General features: G+C 55.2%; 1 protein-coding gene across 2 annotated transcripts in view; it reads right to left on the bottom strand.

The window, feature by feature from the left end:
- The window catches only part of TNFRSF1B (TNF receptor superfamily member 1B), a 42,288-nt gene extending 20,489 nt beyond the window's left edge, over positions 1-21,799 (bottom strand). For both annotated transcript variants that reach the window (XM_035307772.3, XM_035307773.3), the window contains exons 1-2: positions 21,625-21,799; positions 953-1,052 (exon numbers count right to left, since the gene is read on the bottom strand). In XM_035307772.3, the coding sequence (XP_035163663.3) occupies positions 953-1,052; positions 21,625-21,702 (178 nt within the window). In that variant the 5' untranslated portion in view covers positions 21,703-21,799. The remainder of the gene's footprint in view (positions 1-952; positions 1,053-21,624) is intronic.
- Positions 21,800-25,225: the final 3,426 nt, after the last annotated feature.

Here is a 25,225-nt window from a genome sequence, read left to right as displayed (position 1 = left end):
TGGCACACTGTTCCCTGTACATGTGTATGACCTGCCCCCTCACCTCCTGCAGGGCTTTGCCCAAATGTCACCTCCTCAGAGAGACCTTCCCAGACCACTGATGTCCTGCTCTGTCTCTCCCACCTTACCTGACCTTGTCTTTCTACAGCACATACAGACAGGACCATACATCTCCTAATGTATCTGTCTGGGTCCTCCATTAAAATGCAGACCCCACGAGGGCAAGGGTTTTGTCTGCCCTGTGCTCTGTGTATACCCAGGACTTAGAACACGCAGCAGGTGCCGTATAAACATGACATGAATGAATACAGAAACAAATAAATGGATGGAGGGCACCGGGAGTCAGGCTGCCTAACCTGACTGTGGCTGGGCCTCGGGTCTACCATCTGTGAAATGGGTAGGCATTCACAGAGTCAGTCAAATATGTGCTAAGTGCCTACATGGCATTGGGCCACCTGCTGTGGATTCAGCAGAAAACAAGCCACAATCCCTGCCCTGCAGGGAACACACAGTGGGGACAACAGGAAGGGGGACCAGGCTATAATCACACAGCAAGGAAAGAGCTGCCATGGGAACCTCAGGGACCAGGGAGAGCTCAAAGGAGGCAACACTTGTCTTTCAAGCTGAGTGCTGTGCTGCCTCCTCTGGGAAGCCTTCCCTGACGCCCCCAGGACTAATTTGGGCGCCTCCTCCAGCTGGGCAGTGTGGGGCAGGCAGGCTTCCTGGAAGAGGGAACATCTTCAGCTGAGGTCTAAAGGAGAGAGTTAATCAGTGAAAGGCAGTTGGGAAGTGTGCCAGGCAGAGTTCACAGGCCCAGAAGCAACAAGGAACACTGGCCAGTGCATAGAACTCGGAGTTCAGTAGGAATCAAGGGCCACGCCCCTACGCTCCAGCCCCTGTACACACGCGCTCCTCCAGGGCACGGCCCCGAGCCCCCAGCAGCTGCTCTCACCCGCTGGACACTGGCTGCAGCACCTCTGAGCTGTCTGGTGATAGTATTCGTTGATCTGGCACGTGCTCCCGGGCTTTGGGGTGTAGGGTGTAAATGTCACCTGGAAGGAAGAAGGGAAGACTGCCATCAGCAGGGCTGCACCTGAGTTCCGCCGTGCCTGATGCCCAGGTCCCCGACCTGCAAATGTTTGACCCTCCCCCTGCCAGGCTGCACTGATGATGGATGGGGAGGTTTCTCCCTCTGGAGCAGGGTAGAGGAAGGAGAGTTTGTGGCTTCTTTTACCTCCCCTGCTTCCCCGCCTCAGTGCAGCATACTCATGTCTGCAGGCGGAGGCACTGAGTCTGCTGGTCAGAGGGCAGGGCTGCCTTCAGATCTTCTCCAGTGACTGGTGACCCCTAACACTGCATGGGGCAGATGTCCAGAAGACAGTGGTCACAGAGAACGTGAGCACAGAGTCCTGAGCACAAAGCCGCCCTCGGCCAAGGATGCCTCCCCTTCCCTCCCTCACCAGAAACATCCCTTTGTCTTTCAAGCTGAGTGCTGCCTCCTCCGGGAAGCCCTCTCTACTACCCCCAGGCTAATTAAAGCTCCTCCTCCTCCTCTGGGCTCTCTTTAAACGTGGAAATATGATCCCTCTACCGGTCATCTCATTGTTCTGGAATGGTTACTTGCTTGGCCTTCCACCCGCTGTGGGTATGTATGCACACACACTCATGCGCTGCAGACAGCAGAGGTGGCAGTCTCGTCATCTTCTAGACCCTCAACCTCTCACATGGGACCCACCACAGAGCTGGTACGCATCAAATGAATGTTGGTTGATGACTGTGACAATCGTTGCCAGGCACTGTTCTAAGTGCTTCAGCTGCTCGAGTTGGTGGGTGCTGTTGCATCCCCCTCAGACCCCTTCCGCCAGCAGGGCACCCCTCCCCCAGCTGCTGCAGGTGTTGGCTGACAATGAATCCTCCACAGTCTTAAGGTGGGACCCACCCTGGTACAATTCATGGTCCAGAGCCACCCCCGTGGTATCAGGCTGAAGCTGGTCCTGCTAGGCCCCCTCCCCTGCCCTGTCCTGCCTGCCTTCCTGGGAGCCTTCCCTAGTAAATCACTTTCACAGAGATCTCTGCCTCGGGCTCTGCTTCTAAAAGACCCTACCTGAGACAGGTGTGTGGTCTCAACAAGAGTTCCCAACCACCCGATGAAGATGGAGTGGTTTCCCTACTGCAGCCATTTTACGGAAGAGGAAACTGAGGCCTTAGAGGGCAGGTCACCTGGCCAAGGTCCCAGAGCCAGTAAGTGACAGAAGGGTTTGGATCTGGGTCCTGCCTGACCTCATAGCTCACAATCTCAACCACTGTGCTGGATGCCTCCATGAAGAGATGAACAATGTGATGTACAAAAAGAGAATGGGGCGCAAGGGCTCATGCCTGTAATCCCAGCACTTTGGGAGGCTGAAGCAGGTGGATCATTTAAGGTCAGGAGTTCAAGACCAGCCTGGCCAACATGGCAAAACCCTGCCTCTCCTAAAAATACAAAATTATCCGGGAGTGATGGTGATTGCCTGTAATCCCAGCTAATCTGGAGGCTGAGGCAGGAGAATCCCTTGAACCTGGGAGGAGAAGTTACAGTGAGCTGAGATCTCACTACTGCACTCCAGCCTAGTTGACAGAGTGAACTCCGTCTAAAAAACAAAAAAAAGAGGGGGAAAAGAGAAAAGCAAATCTGCCCAGAGAAACTGCAGCCCTGGACAGAGGGGCAAACACAGAGCCCCCTCTGGGCATGCAGGGCGGCAGCAATGTCCACTGTGCCTTCCCAGGACCCCTGGCAGCAAGCCCCTGAGTCCTGCCCTCTCTCCTGAGAGACTGAGGTTGGCAGTCCGAGCTTTCAGGGACAAGCATTAATTAGCCACCTCTACCAGGCTGAGAGCAAGCCCAGATTAGAGACATTGATGTGTAGGCAAACATGAATGTGCACACATCTGCACAAGCGAAGAGGGTGTACACACACCCCAAGTCCTTCAGGGCCCCCCCACGGATGCATCATCTGGAAATAGCCAAAGGGCAGTTCTAGGAGGTCAGAGCCAGGGCACACTCCGCACTGTATTGCCAGCTGCAAGCATGTGGCCAGTACAAGATTGAGATCAGGCCGGCACAGTGGCTTATGCCTGTAATCCCACCACTTTGGGAGGCCTAGGAGGGCGGATCACAAGGTCAAGAGATCAAGACCATCCTGGACCACCTAGAGACATGGCGAAACCCTGTCTCTACTAAAATTACAAAAATTAGCTGGGTGCGGTGGTGCATCTGTAATCCCAGCTACTCGGGAGGTTGAAGCAGGAGAATTACTTGAACCTGGGAGGCAGAGGTTGCAGTGAGCCGAGATGGTGCCACTGCACTCCAGCCTGGGTGACAGAGCAAGTCTCAAAACAAAAGGAAAAAAGATTGAGATCCATAACTTTTAGTGAACAAGTGATAATTAGGATAGAGGGAGTCAGAAAGAACTGGTTTCAAATCCTCACTCCACCACTTAGTGGCTGTGTGGCCTTAGGCAAGTGCCTTAACCTCTCTGGACTCCAGTACCTAACTTACAGGAGCAGAGAAGATACTGAAAATATTTAACAAACCAGACCTGTCACCCTAGACAGCTGAGCTGTCAACAAGCCAGTCTGAGCAGACACCAGTCACAACACCCAGCACCACTGGGCCAGTGTAGACCTGGTCAAATTTCCAGCAGGCAAGGTAGCAGGCGGGCTGAGTGTGCCTCCTCCTCCGGTTCCTCACAGCACTGCCTGGGAGTCAGGACTGCCCGGAGGCTGGGGCTGCTGAGCTCTTGGCTGCTCCTATAGCGAGTGACAAGCAGGCTGGGAAACCCAGCTGTCTCCCCCTCTGCCTGGCAGGCAGCACCAGCCTGCCCTGGCTGCATGCGCTTCTTGGCGCTCGCAGCTGGAAGCCCTCAGCGAGAATGATCCACAGGAGCTGGGGCTTCCGGCTGCAGAACAATCCGCCGCTCTTTTGGCTCCCAGGCCTTTGCCCCAGCTGACTTCTGCCCCTGAAACGGCCTGGTGCTTCCTGTGACAAATTCCATGTGCATCTTAGGAACCCTGCTCAGACAGCAGCCTCCCTCCTGAAGGCTACCAGCCTGCACCCCACCCTGAAGGAGTCACCTGGCCCAGAGCCCCCACCTTCCTCCCTCACGGCTCTCAGCTGACAGCACTGCCATGGGGTTGCCCAGCTGGGCCCCCCGCTAGATAGTAAGCCTCCCTGAGGCTGCAGGCTGGGGCTTACCCTTAGCTGTTCTCCACAGCCTCGCAGGGTGTCAGTGCTCAGCAGCTGCTAGTCTCAACTGTGGGCTGAGTTACAATGTCCTTTCCTGGAGGGATGTAACTCCAGCACCAGGACCACAAAGCTCAAACACAGACGCACCTTCCACCCTGACCTGCCCCGGAGGCCCACCCCAGGCCCACCCCATGCCTATCAGCTCCGGTGAGGTCTGGGCATGGGCAGTGGGAAGCATGCTGCATAACAGGGTCTGAAGAAGTCACTTCAATGCCCATCTGGAGCCTCAGTTCGCCTGGGCATGGTGCTCCCATGACCACTCAGCCCCAGTACTGCTCCCCCGACCCCGTTTGCTGCTGGAGTAGACTCCCAGGCACCCTAAAAAAAAAGCCTTCTCAGGGCTTCCCACAGTGTGGGGGGGCTCACTGCCTGTGTCCAAAGCACCCAGGGGCGCCGTCATGAATGCCAATCCCCGCCCCCCAAACAAGTGCAGAATCTCAGGGGTGGGCCCAAAGTTTTACCGATGAAAAACGAAAAAGGAAAAGGAAATCACGCTGATTCTCATGCCCCTTTACAGAACACACTCTGAGGATCTTGGCTCCTGGATTGAGCAAGGTTACGGGGGAAGGGTGGGGGGTAGTGGAGGGGCTCATGGCCGAGACCTGGCATCAGAAGGCTGCGGGAGCCCCTAACCCAGAGTAGTGGCAGCTTCCGAAGCTCCCTCTGCACAAGTCCTTCCATTGAATACTAATGGAAGAGGGGCTGCCTGGCCCTCGGCAAACCCCAAAACTGCCTTCCCTGCTGCTGGGTGGTTCCCCAAGCCCAGGATCTGTGCCTACCCGGTCTGATTGCACGGCCTCCCAGACGCAGCTGCCTCTCCCCTCAGATCGCATCCCCCAGGCAGGGAGGGGCTGTACCTCTTCCCTGGCAGCTCCCACCCCTGGAAGTGGTCAGCACAGGTCTCGTGGGAATCCTGCATCCCAGGGGCTTCATCCCCACGAGTGCCCTCGGGGTAACCAGGGGAACCCCTCACTCCTCCAGAGCCTGAGAACCACAGGGCCAGGCCGGCTCCAGGCAGCAGCAAGAAATCCCACCCTGTCTGGAGAAGGGTTTCCTGTCAGGGTCCAAAGGCCTGATGGGAAACAGACCCACTTTGGCCAAGACTGGGCTCCCAAGAGCAACAGTGGCCAAGGACTCCTGGCCTCTAAGGCAGGCAGCTGGACTCCCATGGCCCGCAGGCCGTTCGAGGGGTGGCCTCCCACCTCCTCCCCTCCAGGTTTCTCTCTTGTCTGAAACTTTGCTGTGACTGGCCCTCCCTGGACTTCCTCCCTGGCTCTGTGTGGCTCCAGCCCCTGTAGCCGGCAGAGGGGGTCAGCTCCCTTGAGCAATCTGAGGCCTGTTTATCCTCTTGGACAATTAAAAAAAAAACCCACAGCCCTGTCACCGCTAAACAATGAGGAACAGAAAGCCCCTTGGCAAAGCAGAACAAAAGGTCACTCCCTCCATAGCAGCGGTCCCCAGGAGCAGGGGGCTGGGCCAAAACCACAGCCCTGGGAGCCCATTTGCCTCCGGCAGGAGGTCCCCAAAACAGGGCAAGCATTCTCTAGGAAATGAGGGGCTACAGAAGCTTCCAGTTCTTTCACTTTGGGTTGGGGAGGCTCCAATTCACACCTCACCCACCCCCACGGGGGATCTTTGACATGTTAAATGAGGAAATAGTTGGATAGTACTTAATTCAGACAGCTTGTTTAGCAAACCACAACCTTCCAAAATATGGGGGCCCCAAGTGAAAAACTGAAAACCACTGATGAGGGTCAACTGACCATGTATTTAACAGGCAGGGAATCTGAGACCCAGTGGTGAGGGGGCTGGAGAGGATAGGTAGATTGGATAAATGGGTAGACAGACAGCCAGACAGACAGAGAGATGAGAGGTGATAGAAAGTAGATGATAGAGATGAGAGATGATAGACAGATAGATAGACAGACAGACAATAGAAAATATAGAGATAGACAGCAGGTCTGATTGTGCCAATTTCATAGATGAAGTAACGGAGCTGGAAACAGGCCAAGCCATCTCCCCTGGTCTCCCAGAGATTTTGGGCCATTCCAGGGCCAGGATGGCAGCAAGCAGATAGAGAAATGTGGATAAGAAGCCCATCAGGGCCCACCCACAGGCTCTAAACCGCCTGGCATCTGAGTCCCAGCTCCCATTTTCCCTCCTCCAGGTTGGGCTCCCTCCTCTAAGACAGGTAGCACCAGCATTTAGGGGTGGCTCATGGGTACGGAGCACCTGCTATCTCCCAGGGGCAACTGTGCGTATTAGACCCGCTGTCTGGTCTTCTCACTGACATTCACAGGTGCTCAGAGAGGCAAAGCAGCATGCCCGAGGCTATCCCAGAAGAGCTGCAATCCTACAGTCCCTGCCACCCCGAGTCCTGCCTCCCTTCTCTTGGGGCCCAGAGAGCTTCCCTTCCCCCTCCACACAGACCCAGGACTCCAAGGGCCGAGGAGCCAAACAGGCCCAACCTCAGCAGCTCCTCCCACCATGCAGCCTCCATCCCAGTGGGAGCTGTCTCTGTCACCCAGGGGTTAGACACTCACCCTATTGCTCCTCCAGGTCTTGGCTTTGGTCCTCCAGGGAGGAAGGAAAACAACGGGATAATCATTAAGCACCTACTATGTGCCAGGCCAGATTGCAGGCACTGTATAAAATCCCACTTCCACCCTAAAAAGTAGGTATGCATGCGCCCATTTCACAGCTCAGGGAAATCGAGTCACTTGTCTAGGGTCCATAGAGAAAGTCAGGGGCAAAGGTGAAAGCAGTGATTCGTTCATTCATTCATTCATTCAACCAACATGCTGAGCACCTAGTGGTGTAGCTGCTCAGTAAACAGCAGCATTGAACAAATCAAATCCCTGCCTGGAGGAAGCTACCATCTTAGCTGGGGAGACTCATGCACATTCAGTAGAGAATTCAAGGTGGTGGTAAGAACTAAGGAAAAGGGTGATGTGAGGTGCGGGGCCAGGGTGACAGGGAGAAAGGCTTGGCACACTGAGTGTACGTACGGCCAGGAGGTCAGGGCACTGGGGCCGGAGTGGGTCAGTGAGGGTAAGGATGAAAGCAGCAACAGGGGCATGGGTACGGTGGCTCATGCCTGTGATCCCAGCACTTTGGGAGACAGAGGCGGGCAGATCACAAGGTCAGGAGTTGGAGACCAGCCTGGCCAACATGGCAAAACCCCGTCTCTATTAAAAATTTTTTTAAAAATTAGCCAGGCTTGGTGGCAGGTGTCTGTAATCTCAGCTACTTGGGAGGCTGAGGCAAGGAGAATCACTTGAACCTGGGAGGCGGAGGTCGAAGTGAGCCGAGATCGCACCATTGCACTCCAGCCCAGGCAACAGTGCAAGACTCTGTCTCAAAATAAAAAGCAGCAGCAGGGGCAGCAGCATCTCCTAGGAGCCCGCTTCACACCAGGCATCGTGAAGAGCTGCCCAGCACACAGCCTCTCTGAATCCTGCCATGGCCCCCCCAGGTCAGTTCTATTGTTATTCCCAAGTTACAGATGAAGAAACTGAACCTCAAAGAGGCCTCCTCACCTCAAGCCCTGCATTTCCTCCCTAGCCAGGAAGACTGGGTTTCAACCCCCAGGCCCGTCCCTACCCCAAAGGTCCTCCATGTCTACACTCAGGTGTCCCCTCTGCTGTGGGCAGTAACCAGCTTCTCTGTGCCTCAGATTCTCTGCCTGTAAAATGACAGCATGGGCCTGGTTGATGCTGTAAGCAAAAGGACCGGGTCTGGGTTCTTAAGGATGAGTGTTGAAAGCTCAGTCCCTCATAAGACCTCAGGGTTGCTGTGTGGTGTGTGGCTCACCCACATGAGAGGTGGAGAAACAGCACAAGCCAGGAGGTGGGGGCTGGGATGCGGGGCAGAGCTGGGCTGGCTCTGGGTCTCTGGGGAGAGCAGAGGGTGGATGGGGGGGACTTCCATGCTCAGCTTCTGCTCCTCATCCTCTTTCCCCCAGGGCAGGCAGCCTGAGCAGGTGACCTCTGGGAGGAAAGGGCCAGAACTGTCCCCTTTCCTGGGTGTGCTGGACACTCAGCCTTGCAGAAGCGCTTACTTAGGGTAGAGGGTCTATGTGTGTATGGAGAGGTGCCTGGCATGCTCAGTGCCAGGAGGTCAGGGTAGAAGGTCCAGGGGATTTGGGGGTGTCATGGACTTTCTCTGAGCCTCAGCATTGTCACCTGTAAAATGGGAGTCATACTCCTTGCCCTGTCTCCTCCAAGGGTTCTTGTGAGGAGCAAAGGCGGGGAGGTCTTCACTTGGGTACGTCATCTTCCCCCAGATTCCTAGGGGCTCCATGGAGGCGCTGCAAGTGGCATGCACTGGTCCTGGTCAGAGACCCACGTTACAGAACCTGAAACTGGGCTCTTCTGGCCTTGCTCTTAGCCAAGAACTGGCAAGGTGAGAACACACCCCAGGGCAGTGAACTGCCTGGCTTTAGTGGGTGCTAGATGGCTTTACCAAGAGGGGGCCTCCGTTTTGCTTCAAGGGCAAGTGTGGGGAAGCTGACCTGTGACTCTTGGGGCTGGGAGTTCACCCCCTTCCTGGCCTGTTCCTCAGGAAGGCTAACTTCATCCAGAGACCAAGGCAGGCCCCTGCTGTGAGGGCAGGAAGGAGGCCTTGGTGGGGCAGAGGAAGGCGGAGAGTGCGACAGGCCAGAGGGGATCCTTGACAGGGACCTGGGGCTGGCTCAAAGGGACTTTGCTTAGAGGAACACTGGAAGGGTGATGTGACCCCAAAGCAAAGAGTATGGGTGGGGGTGGGGGGCCAAAAATCCAGGGGCCAGGGTCTGTGAGCAGCCCGGCCAGAGGATGACATGGCTGTGAGGCCCTGCAAGGAAGTCAGCCTTTGACCGGGCGTGGTGGCTCATGCCTGTAATCCCAGCACTTTGGGAAGACTCCAGATCATAAGGTCAGGAGTTCAAGACCAGCTTGGCCAACATGGTGAAACCTCATCTCTACCAAAAATACAAAAAATTAGCCAGGCATGGTGGTGCACACCTGTAATCCCAGCTACTCAGGAGGCTGAGGCAGGAGAATTGCTTGAACCCAGGAGACGGAGGTTGCAGTGAGCTGAGATCACACCACTGCCCTCCAGCTCGGGCAACAGAACAAGACTCCATCTCAAAAAAAAAAAAAGAGAGAGAGAAAGTGAGACCTGCTAAGGGCCAAACTCCAGGAAGACAGGACTCAGCTGGAGTAGCCAGGCTGACCCCATCAGTCAGGTTCCAAGCTCCCTGTGCGCTGTGCCCTCTTCCCTCATTTTACAGACAAGGAGTGCAGAGAGGGGAGTGACCCTTCTAAGAACATGCTATGAGCAGGGGCGGGTGGCTCAGTGACTCTCCCAGGTGAAAGGGTCTCCAGGGTCTTAGGGCAGGTGCCAAAGCTGCGGGGAGTGGCAGAGGTGTCTGCCCAAGGACCCAGGGACCCCCACACAGCGGAAACTGTCTTTAAGCAATACGGAAACCACAGCATTTGCATGGCGGGTCACGGGGCCCCTAGAACGTGGTGGGAGGCAGCAGAGGCGTTTGGGTCTCAACCTTGGGGGTTCACAGGAGGCCTGTGGACTGCAGGGTGCAGCTACATCAGGCCAGATCGTCACAGCAACGCAAGAGCCAGGCAGCAGAGGCCTGTCTGCCGTCACGGAGAGGAGCAGCATCTGTGTTCAGAAGGACCGACCACATCACAGGCGGGCAGCCCAGGGGTGACACATCCCACTCCCGGCTCTCTGCCTGTGATGTTGCTTTAGAAGTGAGCTGGGGGCAGACAGGAAGACCGGTCTGGTATCCGGTTCTTGAAGCCAGGCTTTGTGCTAAATGCCAGGGTACAAAGATGCCCAGGCATGGTTCCTGCCTGCAAGGAACCCTGAATCTAGTGAGAGAGATGCCCCAACCTCTCCCACTGTAACCCTCCCAGTGGCCTACTGATGTCGCCTGCTTCATCTCCCACAACTCCTCCTCACTGCCCTCAGCACCACCTGTCAGCTGCAGGCTCCTTAGTCTTGGTCCCCAGCCATCTGTCCCTTTCAGATGGACCTAAGCCACCTTCCTACCATCAAGCCTGTCTCTCCTTAAAAGCTTCCAGCAGCTGCCACCACCTGCACAACCTCCTTACAGCATCTCCCACCTGTATCATCACCTGGCCTGTGGAAGCCACAACACAGAGTGGCACGTGGCTCCTCTGCCCCTTCTCCACGCCTGTGCTCCTGCTGCTGCCTCTGCCCAAACGTCCTGACACCCCCACCTGGTAGGGCTGACTTCTCAGCTTCTTTCAAGAGTTCCCTCCGCCACCATTTCCGGGGGATCAGAGTTCCCTTCTGGGGGCTCCTGTGACAACCCGGGTACATCTCTATTCTGCCCAGACCCAACCAGTTTTTGGTTAATTATTGGTTCCCTTGTGCCTCCCCCAACGTTGACACCCTCATACAAGTGCTGAACCAGACACGTGGGCTTTGATCCGAGTTCAGCCATTACCCCGCCTCCGCTTTGTCATCTATAAGATGGGGACAGAAACAGTGCCCCCTTAACAGGGCTTTATGATTCATGAAGTCAGCATGCATGGCGTGCTTGGTGTCGTGCCCGTGGCTGGCAGTGGTAAGAGCTCAGTGACACCCATGTTTCTGCTACTCATCACCCTATACACAGCCAGCACACGGCCCACAGCTGCCATCTCATAGATGCCAAATTGCTCGACACAAGCAGTTTTCATTTCTAATTAGTTGAAATGAGCTGGAGCTAGCATGAGAACTGAGCAGGAAATTGACTTACAAAGAGAGGGAGTGGCATCCTCAGAACGGCAGACTGAGCGCCAGTGTTCAGATCTCCACCACCTCATCGGAGGGTGGTGTTTGCCTCCATCTACATCTCAGGTGTAACCCATTTCACACCTGAGACAAGCAACCAGCCCTGCCCAGTCTGCTGCCCAACCCAGCCAGGGTAACCAGCCAGCAGTGACCAGGACCAGGCTGGCCCTGTGACTGACTGCCAAAGCTCCAGGGACTCCTAGGGCTGACACTGACCAGAATCAGTTCACTGGGGCCAGGTGCAGTGGCTCATGCCTGTAATCCCAGCACTTTGGGAGGCTGAGGCAGGTGGATCGTCTGAGGTCAGGAGTTCAAGATCAGCCTGACCAACGTGGCGAAACACCATCTCTACTTAAAACAATACAAAAAATTAGCCAGGTGTGGTGGCACAAGCCTGTAGTCCCAGCTACTTGGGAGGCTGAGGTGGGAGAATCACTTGAACCTGGGAGGCGGAGGTTGCAGGGAGCCAAGATCATGCCACTGCACTTCAGCCTGGGCAACAGAGTGAGACTCCATCTCAAAAGAAAAAACAAGAAAAACAAAACAGAATCAGTCCATTGGGCTCAGGCTGGGAAGAGCTAGAGCCAGAGGGGCCTCATGTTGCAAAAAGTGGTGGAGAAAGCATCCTTCTCTCCTCCTGTGTCCCCACCCTACATCCATGGTCCGGTCCAAAGGCTGCCTCCTCCTCCCTCCAGCCTCTCGCCCCTTCCTTCCTGTTCTCTGCTTCTTCACCAACCCAGAGCTGTCACCTGAACCACGGTGACAGCCTCCTCATGGGCCTCTCTGCCTCCAGTCTCTCCATGTCATCTGTGCTTCACACTGAGGTCACGGTGATCTCTGCCCTGTTATTCTCTTGCTCAAAAACTATGATGGCTCCCCACTGCCTCAACTCTTGATAGGAGGGGTGTGTGGGGGCTGAGAGCATGGACCTTGGAATAAAGATGCTGGCTTGAATCCACACTCCTTTCCCCCTTAGCAGGCAGCCTTGAAGATGTTTGTTTTTAAATAAAGGAGTTCATAGACCTCAGTCTTTTCATCTGTAGAATGGATTAATAAAGGCACGTACCACCTGGGGCCAATGAGAAGATTCAATAACACATGTAAAGTGTTTAGAAAATTTCTCCCAAATTATAGTTGCTACAGTTTTCTCAATGTGATTGTTATTACTACCTCCATAAACTGGCCCTAAACTTATAGCCTCATGTGCTGCTCTCACTGGCCCCAACTAACCTTTGGTCCAGCTAGGACAGCTAGAACAGGACAGTCTAACATTGTCCTCACTTTCTTTCTCTCTTTCTCTCTTTCTTTCTTTCTTTTTTTTTTTTTTTGAGACAGGGTCTCATTCTGTCACCCAGACTGGAGTGCAGTGGTACAATCTCACCTCACTGCAACCTCCACCTCCTGGGTTCAAGAATTCTCGTGCCTCACCCTCCCAAGTAACTGGCACTACAGATGCATGCCTCCATGCCCAGCTATTTTTTTTCTTTAGTAGAGACGGGGTTCCACCATGTTGGCCAGGCTGGTCTCGAACTCCTAACCTCAAGTAATCTGCCCACCTTGGCCTCCCAAAGTACTGGGATTACAGGTGTGAGCCACTGTGCCCAGCCTCACCTCCCTCCCCACACCATTCTCCCAGCTGGAGCTGCTCATCCTAAACCCACCTACCCTTTAGGGCTCGACAGTTAGAAGGTTCCCTGTGTGGGCCTAGAAGAGGGCAGAATCAGGAAGGCGACAAGAAATGACCAGGGCAGTGACCAAAGGACCAAGCCAGGTCAGGAAGGAAGTTGAGCTGTGGGGTGGGAGGGGTGATGTCTAGGGAGAATGGGATACAGGACAGGGGCTTGAGGGAGCCGGGGAGCAGGACAGGGAGGAACAGGATTAGGGGCTTGCAAGGCTCAGGACATGAGAGCAGGAGCTGCTGGTGGGACCACAGGAGCCTGGGGCCTCTGTGAGTTGCAGCCAGGAACTGGGGCTGGGTCCAGTGGGAGGCAGGACCAACAGAGGCACTGGTGGGAGTCCCACTAACCACCAGGGCCACAGCCCTTCCCCAGAGGATCACAATCAAGTCCACAGCTGGGCCACACCTGCACCTTCCGAGCTGGGTGACACGGCGGTGCAATCTGCACTCTACTCCCTGTGTAAAGCCACTTACTCCTGCTGGGGCCAGGGAGGTCCTTGCTCATCTCAAGTGACAGCTGAGCCTTCCAAGGTTCATAGAGAAGAAGGAAACTGACCAAAATCTCTCGGAAGCAGAGGCCAAGGCAGGATGAGGCCTTGGACCCCTGACTCCCAGCCCCAGGCCCCGTCCACTCCCACAGCCTCTGGCGTTGTTCCTAAAAGACATTCTCAAAGTCCTCCCACTGACAGCTTGGAAGATGTCCTCCCTCCTCCCTCCTCCCTATCCACAGCCTGCCTGCCTCCAAATCCCCTCCTGCTCTGCTCTCCCCACCCCCACACTGATGCTCGGAACCTGTGACCATATCAACCTCACTAGTGCAGGGCAAGGCTCAGACTGAAGTGGTTGGTGGGCTGCTGTCCGGACAGCAAAGGAAAGCAAACAAATCCCCGGGGTACTTCTGCGCTACCTCTGGTCAGAGTGGCTGAGTCACACCTGAGCCCCAGCTCTGAAGGGACCCACAGAGCAGAGATCTGCAAGGCCTCCCAGGGAGCCAGTGCACCTGAAAGAGATTCACCCTGCGGCCCTTGAATCAGGTGACACAGTCTGTTTTCCCAGCAGAATATGCCCAGTAGTGTCCGCTACAGAAAGATGGGGGCTGAGAAGGGGCTCTGCAGCCTCCCCTCCCAACACCCAACATTTGCTGTGAACTAGCCAGCTAACAGGTTTCCTGAATCTGCAACAGAATCAATAATCTAGCAATCATGAACTTCCAGGGTGACAATGTCCAACGAGAAGACATTCCTTCTTCTGCAAAGAAGAAATGGAGGCCGAGCACAGTGGCTCATGCCTGTAATTCCAGAACTTTTTGGGGCCAAGGTGGTCAGATCACTTGAGATCAGGTGTACAAGACCAGCGTGGCCAACATGGTGAAACATGTGCATGCATGTAATCCCGTTTACTTGGGAGGCTGAGGCTGGAGAATAGCTTGAACCTGGGAGGCAGAGGTTGCAGTGAGCTGAGATTGTGCCACTAACTCCAGTATGGACAACAGAGCCAGATTCCATCAAAAAGAAGAAGAAAGAAGAAAGAAGAAGGAGGAGCAGGAGGAGAAGAGGAAGAAGAAGGAGGAGGAGGAGGCAGAGGGAAGAGGAGGAAGAAGGAGGAGAAGAGGAAGAAGAAGGAGGAGGAGGAGGCAGAGGGAAGAGGAGGAAGAAGGAGGAGGAGGAGGAAGAAGAAGGAGGAGGAGGAAGAAGAAGGAGGAGGAGGAGGGAGGAGGAAGAGGAAAAAGGAGGAGGAGGAAGGAGGAGGAGGGAGGAGGAAGAAGAAGGAGGAGGAGGGAGGAGGAGGAAGAAGGAGGAGGAGGGAAGAGGAGGAAGAAGGAGGAGGAGGGAGGAGGAGGAAGGAGGAGGAGGGAGGAGGAGGAAGGAGGAGGAGGGAGGAGGAGGAGGAAGAAGGAGGAGGAGGAGGGAAAAGGAGGAAGGAGGAGGAGGGAGGAGGAGGAGGATGAAGGAGGAGGGAGGAGGAAGAAGGAGGAGGGAGGAGGAGGAAGAAGGAGGAGGAGGGAAGAGGAGGAGGAAGGAGGAGGAGGGAGGAGGAAGAAGGAGGAGGGAGGAGGAGGAAGAAGGAGGAGGAGGGAAGAGGAGGAGGAAGGAGGAGGAGGGAGGAGGAGGAGGGAGGAAGAAGGAGGAGAAGGGCCAAGAAGAGGAGGAGGAGGAAAAAAGAAAAAAAAGAAGAGGAGGAGGAGGAAAGGGAAGAAGAAATGGAGTCTCAGAGATGCAGGGTGGCTTGTCACAGCCCACAGGAAAGAAAGGCTGATAGATACAAGGGCAGGGCTGGAGCCCGGGGATGCACCGCCAACAGCCCTCCCCCTGCTCTCCCCCTGCTCTCCCCCTGCACACTTGGGGCTCACGCTTGGGGCAGAAGTAAATTCTCTTCCAAATCCCCATCAGAAAAGAGACACTTCCACCTCCAGGGCTCACAGCCAAGTACCTCAAACCACAGTGACATCACTGCCACCTGTGACATCACTAACTGCGCGCCACAGTGGAAATAAGTCCCGGAGAGGTGGGCCCTGAGCGTCAGAGCCCCAGTCCTGCAGTCAGCTGCTTGGCAGAAGGAATCAAGGCCCAAAGCCCTAGGCCGGGGAGGGGCAGGACTCAGAACCAGGGCACAGCAGCCTGAGCCAGTTACGGCGACAGAGGGCTTCTTCGAAGAAAACGCCCTCCCTGCTCAAGTCTTCCTCAGACCTGTCTGTGGGTTCCCAGACAGCAGGCCCTGCAGCGCCTGACCACAGTGAGGACTTTCCCACAGCATGGGGAAGGGGAAAGGATAGATCTCCTGAACTTGAAAAGGTGCCACCACCTAGGTACCAAGGGGCAGAGAGGCAGGACATCCACAAACCCCAGTCCTGCCTAAGGAGCTCCACCAGGTCCTTCATGAAGGCTGAAAGGCAGCCGTGAATTCCTGATGCCCTGAGGCCTGAGTCAGAAAGTCATTCCAGGCAAAGCAAGCGAGACTGAGGTCAGCAAGAAGAGAAGTTAGGGAACCAAGATACTGACAGTGGGGAGTCCTGGGCTCTCCTTCCTGGGGACTTTTAGATTCCCCACTCAGTCTGTGGCCTTGGTCAAGCACACTCAAAACTGACACTTCCCAAATATTCTAGAAAAGCATTGGAACCCGTGTTGCTGGGTTTCATAGATAGGGATGCTTAGGCCCAGAGGGGGTAAGTAACCCGAGCAAGGCAGCACAGCGAGCCAGCAACAGTGCTCAGATGGGAACTCTGATCTCCCAACACCCAGGTCAGCGCTCCTTCATCGGAGCCCTGCTGGTTTAGTCACTTGGAGGCAGGGAAAGGCCTCTTTCTTATGTCATATTATGACAGCATGATGTCAGAAGAGCCTCCACAGGACATTCCCGCCTCAGGGTCACAAGTAAACAGAACCTTCAGCAGCACAGAGGCTGGAGATGGAGGAGGTTTTGCAGACCTTCCCGTGCCCGTTTTGCAAGCTGAAGCCTTGCGTACCCTCTCTGTGCTTCACCAAATGTATCCCTCACTCACCCCCAAAACACACAGCACCTGTTACTGTCTAAAAAAAGGTGTTGAAGGGAGGGGAGGTGATGTCCTGACCCCCCAGCATTTGCCACAGTATGGTGTCATAAGACCAGGCTGTCAAGCGGTGGGTAGGAGAGGCCCAGCCAGGGGGCATCGGGGCAGAAGCAGAGACAGGAAAAGGCAGGGAGGAGAGAAGCTGCTCTCTCAGGTGATGGGCAGCAAAGCCGCTTAGACAGGAACTCTGGGCAACTGCAGGGCTGCCAGCCAAGCTTCCAGGCCCTGGGGCTCAGAGCAGAGAGTCTGACTCCACAGGGGTCCCTGCCTAAGCCTGAGCACCTCCCCATGGCCCAGAGAGCGGGGTCAGACCTGCAAAGCCATCAATGGCTCAGATCACTGCTAATGAACCTAGAAAGCACTTTGAATCCTGGCAGCCAGTCTGTGAGGCTAGGATGACTCCCGTTTTACAGATAAGAACACAGAGGCTCTTGGGGCAGAAAGACTGGCCAGTGAATGACAGAGCAAGGACTTGGGGCTTATCTGATTCGGAGGCCTGGGCCTGTCCCCAGAGTCACCAGAACTACTTTCCTGTGCCCAGACGAGGGTCCAGAACTGGGAGCTACAGCATCTCTCCTTTGTTCCTGTTCACCCCATGGCACCCCAAACCCCAGCTTCCCTCCTTACCTGCTTCTGGGCACATCACATGCATTCTGGGGCCCTGAGTCACCGCCAGTGGGTGGCCCCATCCCTAACTACACACTTGGGATGTTGGGGGTTGAACAATTTGGGGAGAGGACCCCTAACCTAAGCAGACCCCATTCAATGGGAACAGGAGCCCAGAAAAAATAGCCTAAGAGATGGAGGCAGACAGAACCCCTGCCACCACCCGCTTTCCAAACCCTCCTGTCTCCTCATCTGTAAAACAGGGCATTATCAAGGTCAGGTCATATTTTCTGAATACTTACTATGGGCCAGGCACTGTCCTAGCCAGTGGCTCTCAATCAGAGGCAATCCCCCCACCCCAAAGGACACTTAGCAATATCTGGAGACATTTTTGTCACCAGGGAGGGTGGCACTACTGCCATTCGGTAAGGAGAGACCAGGGATGCTGCTAAATACCCTACAGCTCACGGGACAGCAACAAAGAATTAAATGCCAAGGGCGCTGAGATAGAAAAACCCTGTTCTAGGCGAGGGTCTACTGTCGTGAAGTACCCTGTCCTCAGGGTACTTATATTCTTGTGGGAAGATACAATAAAAGTAAAAGAAATAGAGTAGGTCAAGAGTGTTATACAAGAAAACATAGCAGGTGGGAGAGTGAGAGTGCCTGGTAGGGAGGGGCTACAGGCAGGATGGTCCATTTCAGCAGAAGGAAGTGAGGTAAGGAGACAAAGGGAACCAGTGGGAGGAGCACTGGAGGCGAGGGGAAAGTAAGCGCAAAGGCCCTGGGGCAGGTGTGTGTGCAGCACATCTGAGAACAGAAAAGCATGGCTTAAAAGTGAGAACGGGCCAGGTGCAGTGGCTCATGGTTGTAATTCCAGCACATTGGGAGGCTGAGGTGGATCACTTGAGGATCACTTGGTGCTCGCTTCGGCAACACATATGCTAAAATTGGAACAAAGGATCACTTGAGGTCCGGGGTTCAAGACCAGCCTGGGCAACATGGTGAAACCCCATCTCTACTAAAAATACAAAAAAAAAAAAAAATTAGTTGGGCATGGTGGTGCACGCCTCATGGTCCCAGCTTCTCTGGAGGCTGAGGCAGGAGAATCATTTGAATACAAGAGGCAAATGGAGGCTGCAGTCAGCCGAGATGTTGCCACTGCACTCCAGCCTGAGCAACAGAGCAGGACTCCGTCTCAAAAAAAAAGTAAGAACTGAGTTAGTGTAGAGTCGGATATAACATACACACCATGGCTCTGGCAAAACTCCTCCCCTTCCCCCACATGCCAGTCCTGGCTACTCCTCCAGGAAGCATTGCGTGGTAAGGGCCATAAAGCGTCACCCAGTCCTGGAGAGGGACAGTGCTACAGGGAGCCACCGTGCCAGGCGCCAGGATCACAGGGCCACCTCTGACACAAGAATGCCCGGCAGGTTCAGCCTTTCACACCCATGGCCCTGTGACAAGGGCCGGGCAGGGAATACTTGCCATATCAACAGATGAGAACATAGGCTTACTGGCTCAGCCAAGGTCACAGGGGCAATTGGGGCAGAACCCAAGTCTGTGAGGTCTGTGACGTATTGGCAGTGTAGCTCCTGGAGAGCTGGAGCTGGAGTCATCTTGAGGTCCCTAGAGCCAGGCACTGGGCTGGGCTTGGAGTAGGTGTGTCCACCAACTTTGGGGGAATGAATGAATGGCCCCACTTCAGGGTGCCTGGCCACCTATCCATTGCTCTCTGAAGAGGTGCCTGACCACCAGACCACACCCTCAGTCAACACATAGGCTCCCCACTGGGATTTCAGGCAGAGCGCAAAGAAACAGAGATATGGTGGAAGGAGGTAAGAGGTCCCAGGGCCAGCAGGAACCCCAGATCACCCAATTCCTCTCCAATGTCCAGCCTGGGAGCCCCCAACCTCTCCTCTTAAGCCAAACTGGCCCCAGACCCTGGGTGATGAGGAGGCAAACAGCTGCCCCTCAGCATCAAGACTTCCAGGGGTAGCTGGGCCAGGCCCAGGAGGCAGAGACCCCTCATCCTCCTCCCCAGACAGCCCAAGCCCTGCTCATCCCCATCAGAGGGCACCAAGCGCTCACCTACCTCTAGCTTTACTGGCATTTATTTATCAAATGAATAAATGACTAAATGAGTGAAAGATGCTTTCCACACCAGCTGGCAAATAAGACTTTTAAACGGGGCAAAAGTGAGTCAGCTGCATCCATGGCCAGCTCAGGTCTCCTGGGGGCTCCCTCTGAAGCTCAGTTGACATCCATCCCGAGAACCCACTGTATGTGAGGGCCTGGCAAGGAGCAGGAGTGCAGATCTGGGCACTGGGAGGGGGCAGTAAAAGGAGATTTGGAATCAGGCACACCTGCATTCAAATCCCACCCCCAGCTCCCCAGCCCCCAAGCTCTGTGATCCTGGGACATGCCATCACCTCTCAGGGCCTCAGTTTCCACATCTCTAAAGACAAATGGCACCACCCACCTCTTGGAAGTTGTTGCAAGGGAGGTGTCAGTGCAATTCTGTGACAAAGTACCAAGCACAGCTTCTGGTGCTTAGTAGGTGTTCAGAAATCAGGAGCTATTGTGGTACTGCAAATGAGGAGGAAGAACCCGCAGTCCCGGCCCTGAAGGCACCTTTTATCCATTGAGGGGAATGAAACACAACTAGAATAAAAAGCAGAATGCAATCTGTCCTCAAAGGGAGCAAAAAGCCCAGGAAGTTGAAAGATCAAATTCAGCTGAGAAAGAGGAAGAGCTTTCGCAGAGAGAATGGAATGTATAGAAGGCCTTGAAGGATATAGGTAAGGAGTGTATGTTGGAGAGGGGGACAGCACGGACAATGATTTTTCCACAATGACAGACAAGATGACCATCATCGGTTCCACAGGGGCTGGGGAGTACATGTGCAGAGAGGTGGGAGGAAGAACTCAGGTACCTTACTCTGGCCTGGGATCTCCAGGGGAGCTTCTGCCTCGACCACTGGGAGCCACAGGAGGCTCCCCAGGCAGAGAGGTGCCTCATGCTTGAAAAGGGTCTCTCTGCCAAGGGTCAGCGGGAAGAGGGAGCAGGGCCAGGAGAACAGCTACAAGGCTGTGGCAATAGTCCAGGTGGGGTAGGGGGAGCAGGGAGGAGGAAGGAATCTGAGCTGCTGCAGGAGCTGGTCAGGAGGGGAAGGAAGGTGGGAGGAAACCCCTTCCACCTACCCCAAAACTGCAGCCTGGTGTGCTGCAGAGCCCTGTGCCTGCCACCCCTCTCCCATCAGGGGGCTCACATGACCCAAGAGCTCACCCAAGCAGGCCTGATCTCAGTGGCAGGAAGAACCCCTCCGAGGCCAGAGTCTATGGCATGACCCCAAAGTCAAGCTGGGGACCATGGTCATCCCCATTCACCCGTGGCCTAGAGTGGGGACTCTCCTGACCCAAAGGCCACCCAGGACTTCCTCTGGGGCAGTTCCCCAGGACCCACTCCTGACACCCACTGTGGATGAGTCAATTCTAGTCTGACAGCCCTCATCCTCCACCCACAAGAACTGGACTCTTTGGCCTCAGATCAACGAGCAGATGTGAGCATTGGGGAATGTCACTACAGAAGCCAATGCCACCTCTCACCTTCCTCCCAGGTCAAGATGTCAGATGGGGCAGAGGGGCCATGTGTCCATCAGGGGTGGCTCTGAGGAAGGATGAACTCCCACCTCCCTAGCAGCCTCGGCACAGGGGCCAAAGGCAGGAGAGGCCCACTTTGGAGGAAGAGCTTCCCCCATGCCCTTCCATGAAAATACAAGTCCTCTGAGCCCCATGTCCTTCTCTGGAAAATGGAGTTATCTTATTTTACCAAACCATGGAGACAGTAAAAAAATGGGGTTATCCTACCTTACCAGACCAGGAGACAGTCAAAAAAAGGCAAAGAGCGCACAGTCCCTTGCAGCCTCGCTGCTGTCCTCGCAGTGATGTTCACATTGAATGGCAGCCCTACGGTTTCTGCTGTTTCCATTTTCCTGGGGCCCCGGAAGACCTCGTTTGCCTTGCTCGATTACCAGCACGGACCTCCCTTGCCTCCCTTGTCCCCAGAGGCCACAGAGAACAGACTCTGCAGTGGCACCCGGACGCATCCGGAGGGAGGGAGCGGGCAGGCAGCTGGCCATCCATCTGTGCCCTCAGTGGGCCTGGTACACACCTGGGCCTGCTCTTCAGACACATTACCCTGGTATTTCTAAGAAATCTGAAAACCGTCGCCCAAAGGAGGAGGAAGTCTTCTGAAGAGGGTACCCGGCGTGGGCAGTGGGGCAGCGCCCCGGCACAGCACCTTCTCCTCTGCGTGGGAGGGAAGAGCTGTCGCAGCAGTCGCTGGGGTGAGGGAAGGGGGGTCCCGGGTCCAGCGGGGGTCTGCCCAGGGCCCGCTGCTCAGCCCCAAACGCCCCGGCCTGAGCTCGCGGAGGAACCAGGATGCACCCCAGTCACTACGCGGACGGGGCTTCAGGGGCCAGAGCTGCTCCCCGAGCGCACATGTGCCGGGTCCGGGGTCCCTGGCGGGTCTCCAGAGGCGCGCGGTGCGTGTCTGATGCGGATGGGGAGCGGCGACTCGGACCCCCAACCTCCCAGCCCGTGACGGCGCCCCGGGAGAGCGCGGGCCCGGGCACCCGAGGGCTGCGCACCAGCCGGGTGGGCATGCGGGGCAGCTTGTCCCCCCAGGGGCCGCGCGAGTCACCCACCTTGGTGGGCAAGGTGTGTCCCGCGGCCCAGAGCTGCAGTCCGACGGCCAGCGCTGCCCAGACGGCGGCGGGCGCCATGGGTGCGGGGGGTCCGGCTGCCCTCTGCCCTCGCGCCCTCGCAGCCCGGCGCCCTCTCTCCAGGCTCCACTGCGCTCACCAGCCGGCGACTGAAAGCGAAAGCCTGAGCCCCAGCGGGCCAGAGGCCAGGTGGGTGGGGGCGGGGTGGGGGCGGGGCCAGCGGCCTTGGGCACGCCTCCTCCCCAGCTGATGAGCCTCCCACCCGACCACACCAGCACGCCCCATACCTCCACCGTCACCCCCAGCACTCGAGTGACCCCTCTACCTCCTCCTATCATCCCCTCCTCTTCGAGTCATTATTCCCAGTGCGGGCCAGCAGACCCCAGGCGGTGATCTCCGCCTGCCCGGCCTCCACCTGCCCCTCCAGCTCCCGCAGGTTCCTTTGTCCCTTGAGGGTGAGGCACTAATTTGGAAAAACATTCCCCAATTCTGACACCTGCTCTAGGGGAACCAAGAGAATTCTAGATCGTTCACTCATTTAGACTCTATTTTAAATATATTTAATTCTTATTTTTAAATTTTTTTTAGAGACAGGGTTTCACTCTGTCACCCATAGCTCACTGCAGCCTCGGGCTCCTGGGCTCAAGTGATCCTCCCTCCTCAGCCTTCGGAGTAGCTGGGACTACAGGCTCAGGCCACCCTGCCCCGCTGATTTTTTTTTGTAGAGACGGGATTTTGCCATGTTGCCCAGGCTGGTTTAGAACTCCTGAGCTCAAGCACTCTTCCCACCCTCAAGTGGTCTTCCTGCCTCTGGCCTCCCAAAGTGCTGGGATTATAGGTGTGAGCCACTGCACCCGGCCTGTTTAGACTCTAGATCCAGACCATATTGGTCTGAATCTCTGAACTGACCTCATGGGACTATTCCAAACAGTTAAAGATATGTAATACACATAATGCAGTCTGTACTTTATACATACTTAAGTAAATATATATAATATAAAAATATATATTATATTTCTAAATATTATTTGTATATATTTTATATATAATGAATATGTATTATAGGCTGGGCGTGGTGGCTCACGCCTGTAATCCAAGCACTTTGGAGGCCAAGGCGGGTGGATCACCTGAGGTCGGGAGTTAAAGACCAGCCTGACCAACATGGTGAAACCCCATCTTTAAAAATAATAATAATAATAAATATGTATTACATGAAAATGCCTGTTTTATATATATATATGTATGTGTATATATATATATATACATAAGCTTTTTTTTTTCTTTAGACAGTCTTGCTCTGTCACCCCGGCTGGAGTGCAGCGGTGCAATCTAGACTCACTGCAGCCACTGCCTGCTGGGTTCAAGCAATTCTGTCTCAGCCTCCTGAGTAGCTGGAATTACAGGTGCCCGCCACCACAACCGGCTAATTTTTGTATTTTTTAGTAGAGATTTCACCATGTTGGCCAGGATGGTCTCAGTCTCCTGACTTCATGATCTGCACGCCTCGGCCTCCCAAAGTGCTGGGATTACAGATGTGAGCCACCGTGCCCGGCCAGGCATTTATAAATCTTGGCTGCTGCTACTGCTCTGCATGTGTTCATTTATCCTTCAACGTGCACCCAGCCCTCCTCAGAGTGAGGAGACTATGTGCTTCCCTGCTCAAGCCTCCTGTCCAGGCAGTGGGCAGATGGAACAGAGGCTGGGAATGTCACCTGGGAAGCTGTGGGGCCCTGAGGGGCTGCTGAGGCCAGGGCCAGGAAGGCTGGCTCCCTAGGATTTACACCATGACTGATCGCCCATTCCACCTGCAGTCTGTCCCCCATCCCTGCTTTGAGTGCTAGTCCTGGCCAGAGCACATTCCTCCAGCCCTGGATTACAGGGGAGTCCTAGCCCCCCAGCACAAAGGGAATTTCTAAGGACTGGGGTGGGCTGGGTGGCAGGAGGTGGTTCTGTTCCCAGTTTCCTCACTGCAGACTGCCTGAAGAGGTACAGGGACCCTTGCTCTGGGCCACCAGCCCCACAGTGGAGGCTGCAGGAATGGTGCTTCTAGGTGCTGAGTGAAAAACTGGGAAGTGACTCTTGGGGATGGAAAACCCCACCTCCTGACCAGGAGTCTGGGAAATCACCTGGTTTCCACATGTTTCTATGACATGGGCCATGCTGAGGGTTTGGCTGGTATGACCCACAGCCTTAACTTTGCAAAGAGGGTTAGCCGCTGGACAGGCATGCAGAGTACTTCTGGCCCTTACAAGGATTACCTGGGAGCAGCTCCGAGGACTCCCTGATCCCTAAGAGAGAGTCGAAGGCAGGAGGGAGATGTCACCTGGTATAATTCTCTCTAGTTGTCCCCCACACCTCAAGACCAATGGGTCTAACAGACTCCCCCCGCAGCCGGCTCCCCCTGCCAGTTTCCCCATCCCAGTGATCCCAATGAATGGCACATCACCTCCTGAAGGTAGAGCTCCTCCCAGGCCTAGGTCCTGTCCCAAGAGCAAATTCAAGCTTCAGTGTATGCAGCACGGCACTTCTCCCCTTCTCCAGGCTGACCCAGGCTTGAGGGCAGGGGACTTCTCTCTGAACTCTGCCAAGTGCAGTTCTTGACTCCTCAGGCCCAGGCATGAGGGTTTGGGAAGGAAAGGACACAGTGTTTCATGGCAGCCAAAGTTGTCACCCGGCTGGCACTGGGGCCTTGGGGGACAGTTTCCAGCTCATTCTCTCTGGGGTTCTTGTGCAGGTTTCTTGGAGACTTTCTTATTGACTCCACTGGCCATGGCTCTCCAGCACCAGAAATGCTGGCACCTCCTGCTGGCCACAATTCACCACCTCCCCTTCAGCTCCCACAGGATGGTGTCCTCCTGTACAGCAAGCTTCTCCTGCTGAGGCCACCTCCCTTACTAGGAAGTACATTGGGATGGAGATGGCCAGGCTGGCCTCCTCCCTGAGGTCCATGGTTGCCCTGCCCTTTGCTGCACACCTATAGCAGCCCAGCTCACTCTCCATGCACCCTAGCTCACTCCAGCAATACCAGCTCAGGCCCATCTAGCCATAGGCTCTTTTATTGATCACCTATTGTATACCAGCCCTGGAGTGCTGGGGACTCAGCAGTGGACAAAATAGACAAGAATCTCTCATCTGTGTTATGGTCCTTCAACTCCTGGGATATGAAGTTCCCAGATGGGTCCCTCGAATTCCCTCCTGCTTGTAGCCCAAGATAAGAGGAAGTACCCTCTCCTCTCTAAAGGGCAGCAGGGAGCACTCAGCACAATGGTGACTCCTTCCCCCAAATCCTCTCTCTTAGCTTCTCCAACCCCACATCTTAAGCTGGGGGTGGCGATGGCCACTTCTGGCCAAACCACTTCGTACCTCCATTTGACCTGCACATGTGGTCCGGGACTTTCTCTTCAAGGTCAGGGACAGATCTTGACACTCATCATATTGTACCTGCCACTGGGGAATCTGGTAAAGCTCGGTGTCAGCAGAGGCAGCGTGGAGGACCTGGACTCTTTCCTCTGCCCCATAGCCCAGCCCTGGTTCTACCTCCCACTCGTGATGCTCTGGGCCTCCTGATGAGGCGCTGGTCTTT

This window comes from Callithrix jacchus, chromosome 7, assembly GCF_049354715.1.
Source record: "Callithrix jacchus isolate 240 chromosome 7, calJac240_pri, whole genome shotgun sequence".
In the NCBI taxonomy this organism is placed as follows: Eukaryota; Metazoa; Chordata; class Mammalia; order Primates; family Cebidae; genus Callithrix; species Callithrix jacchus.
This window is presented reverse-complemented; position numbering and strand designations above follow the sequence as displayed.